This window comes from Frankliniella occidentalis, unplaced genomic scaffold (assembly GCF_000697945.3).
Source record: "Frankliniella occidentalis isolate FOCC.00 unplaced genomic scaffold, Focc_3.1 Scaffold40, whole genome shotgun sequence".
NCBI lineage: Eukaryota > Metazoa > Arthropoda > Insecta > Thysanoptera > Thripidae > Frankliniella > Frankliniella occidentalis.
Window position 1 is genome coordinate 1,411,096 of NW_026267170.1, and position 3,783 is coordinate 1,414,878.

Here is a 3,783-nt window from a genome sequence, read left to right on the forward strand (position 1 = left end):
TGTGGAGAACAAGTGTACTTATGTATACTTGAAACCTAAACTGAAAATGTAGAACAGGGCATTTACCTACATATCAATTCAGGTGAAGTTGGTAGGTAAAATCAAATAGCTGACTAAACTGTTTGAGACACAGTCTCTCTGCTAGGGGCCCCAGTCTCACACCTGAACCCTCCTTGCAAGGATTCTTCTTTAACTTTCTAACCGGCTAAAATTGCATTACTAATAAATAAGATTCATTGGCACAAAGGTACTCTAAATCAGCAAAGTGATTTGACAGGAATGTTGTTCCCAATCATTATTACTATATGAGTAAATGCTCTTATACATCTTATCAATTTGAGATCTGACATATGTTTCTATAGTTTCCTAAACCACAGAGGACTAAAGTGGTTAGCCAAAGCACGTCAACTAACTATGTCTACAACACTGCATACCTTTCAAATTATCAACAGCATAGCAACATTATTGCACGGTATGTACTACCTTTTGATGGACAATCCTCTCAAAACAAGATGATTCCAAATAATTCACAAATTCAATTTTTGCGCACTCTGAGAAATCACACACTAGCAAAAGGTTAGTAGAACAGAGTTATAAACAATACCGAACAATTCCAATCAATATTCGTGGTCTTGCACATGGCAGTAGCTCAGTCATAGATCTCCAATCCATGTCAAATTGCACTGTGTTACGAGCCACTATGAATTTTGATAAAATTTAATGGGTGGCAGATAAATAATTCCTCAAACAACACTGACTAGGAAAACACAGTTCATGAAAGAACATGAGTATAATTTGATTGAAGGATTAAAGAATTCCACTCCATTATTAGACTTGTGCCATTTCTCGTTTGGAAATGTAGTTCAGCGTTTAAAGTAGTTAGGAAACTCATTTGAAATTTCTCTTACCAACATCTGATCTGGGTGGCTAGCTTCAGTTTCTTCGCAAAAGATACGCGTGAAGCACTTTAGCAAATCTTCTCGGCGGTGCTCATGTTCAGAATATGGTGTATTACGGAGAACTAAGCGACACATCTCAAGATAAACTCGTCGTCTCTTCAAGAAAAGGGAGGTAAATGAGATAAACAATATGAATTAAAAAGCAAAATTAAGAAAATATTTAGAAAAAGGAAATAGAACATACCTGGTCACCAGGTGGAAGATCAGCAAGTCGCCTGAGAGAAATATCAAGAAGTACGCGAGTATCATTGGTATAAAGAAGTGCTGCAGTTTCAGGCTTAAGTAAGACATCAATAATCATCTTCAAAACAGCATGGGGAGGAACTGGTAAGTGGTCAAGTGTACGCACAGGATCATCTGTAACAAAAAATAAATAATTAAATGTGAAATAGTTGCAAAATAAGGTGGTTTCAGTTCCCTCTTGTTGTTTAGAATTGAACAAAGATCAAATATATTGCACCTGCAAGCAAATTAAGGTTTTATTACCTTCACGGTTTACAAGTAACAGTAGCTTTTCCAAGAACAGTTTTGCAGTTGACCTTTGAGATAAAGCCTCTATAGTCTCATTTGGAAGATTTTCATGATTTGTGCCAGGGCGCCACTGTAGGTTGTATGCAAGAATAAGCTTGAAGAATGCCTCACTAACTTGCTCCATACTGTATCTCCGATTGGCCAAAAGCAAGTCTGCTGCTGACTCCCCACGTATACTTTGTTCCATTTCTTTGACATTTTCACCCTCCAGAATAGCAAATAAAAATGATAGGAAGTCACGTCCAACATGTTCTGGAAAGAGAACAAAGTGTGAAGGCACGCCCTCATTATAAATTGTGATTTATTTTAAAGTTGCATTTAATGATTAACAAAAGAAGGGACAATACATACCAAGATGGGGAACAGGCATTGCCTCACCCATGCTATAGATTGTCGTCAATAAAGAAGCAGATTGAACAAGACGTGCATTATTACAAGCACTGCTGCGCATATCTCTGCAAAAAATATGAGATCAGATTAGATTTGATTTCTAAATTTTGTTTAACATAAAAGAACTATGAATTAAGAGTTTTAAATTTAAGAACACAGTATGGATCACAATTTACCTCGCTAGCTCCATTGGAAGAACAGAAGCCAACAAAATTGATACAATATGACCATCAAGCACACACATAACTTGCAGCACCTTCAGAACTCGTGATCTTAGCTCCCACCTGGTTTCCATTTGATAATACAGAGCAATGTTTACCACATATTGATATTGATCAATGGACAAAACATGGCGGCAAATGTTTGGATCAGCATTGGTCTGTCAGTTTTCAAAACAAAAGAGTAACAGAATTAAGAAAAATCCCCAAAATTAGAGTAAAACAAATAATGATGGAGAGCTGTTAGGAAAATGTACCATACCAAAATGGAAGCTATTTCCTCCAGATATTCACTGATGATGGACTGATCTTCGTATAATGCCCAACTCCTTTGCTGCTGGTCATCTTTGCATTTAGTTAGCTCAGACAATGCTAGATGCAGTCTGCGTGAATCAAGACTAGACTCAAGAACTGCATGTGGAGTTGGCACAGTTCGTGAGACCAAGTTAAGAAGGTTATCAACTGGAGGACAAGTGGCAGAGCCAAGAATTCTTTGAAGTTCTGATAGAACTACGCTCACTGCAATGCGGCTGTGATCATGGCTCAGAGAAGTATGTTTCCGAACCTGAAAAATATTTATGAGTATAAACAATAGTAACTGAGGCTAACACTCTACTACCGAACAAAGTTGAAACAATTTTAAAAACTAAAGTAGCTTTTCTGTAAAAATCAAAACTTAAAGTTTTGGCTAAAGTAAATAATTAATTAGTAAATTATACCTCCTGTAAAATTTGGTAGGCCTGAACACCATCTACTGATGGCCAGCAAGTTTCCAGAATGCTGTCAGATTGAGAAACACTTGTGGAAAGGCTGTCAGCACTGCTGGCAACCCCATTGGCTGCATTTTCATGAAAGGCATTGTTTGATTGTTGGCTGCGTCTTCCGCATTCATCCAATGATGAGTGCCTTCTGGGGACAACAGGACTAGGTACTTTTGTCTGCTACAGTAAAATACAAAAATTAGGCACTTTATGTTACTATTACCAGTATAAGTGTATTTAATAAAACTGTGAAGATTATATTACTACTTACTTTATTCCCTGCACTGACTGAATATTTGCTCTGGCCAAATTTTAGCATTGCTGCAGGTCCTCCAATTGCTGGAACAGCACCACAAGGAACAGAATGTGGGGTTGTTGCTGGAGAGTTTCCTCTGTCAGGAGAGAAGTCAGCTGGCGGAGGAGGTCCATGTTTATAGGAAGTTGAAGTTTGTTGTGTTTCCTCAGCCTGCTTCTTTATGCTTGACAAATGTTTAGCAAGTTCTATTCGGTCATGTGAGGCACTGTCACCTGATGATTTTCGTTCCTCGGCTAGAATTTTCTCACAGGCAGACACAAATTCCAGAATTTGCGAAGGAGGAACCTAAATTCATAATACAAGTTAAAAAATTTAATACCTAAAAACTGGTCTACAAAGAATTGGAAGATAGGTAAATTGGAAGATAGAAGATACCTGAATTTTACTGATGTAATTGGATGGTATGAAGCCCACTTGCCCCTTTCTATTGACAACTTGCCACCACTGTCTTTGCTTCTTATTTGTAGGATACAGAATAAATAATTCCTTCTCATGAAAACTCAGAGTTTTTGCCAAAGTTGCTTTGAAGTCATACAAAGCCTGCAACATTTGGCAACCTGTCGGAAAGGGAGCAAAGGCAATTGTCTAGCATTAATAAGTTTTAAAAG

The 3,783-nt window shown here is 37.6% G+C and overlaps 1 protein-coding gene across 1 annotated transcript; it reads right to left on the reverse strand.

Moving 5' to 3' along the window:
• Positions 1-684: 684 nt before the first annotated feature.
• LOC113215127 (NCK-interacting protein with SH3 domain) lies at positions 685-3,732 on the reverse strand. Its single transcript, XM_052266556.1, has 9 exons — positions 3,551-3,732; positions 3,131-3,460; positions 2,818-3,039; positions 2,361-2,663; positions 2,057-2,259; positions 1,842-1,945; positions 1,446-1,742; positions 1,144-1,316; positions 685-1,055 (listed from the first exon to the last, which is right to left on the reverse strand). The coding sequence occupies exons 1-9, from the start codon at positions 3,722-3,724 to the stop codon at positions 864-866; spliced, it is 1,998 nt and encodes a 665-aa protein (XP_052122516.1). The 5' UTR covers positions 3,725-3,732; the 3' UTR covers positions 685-863.
• Positions 3,733-3,783: the final 51 nt, after the last annotated feature.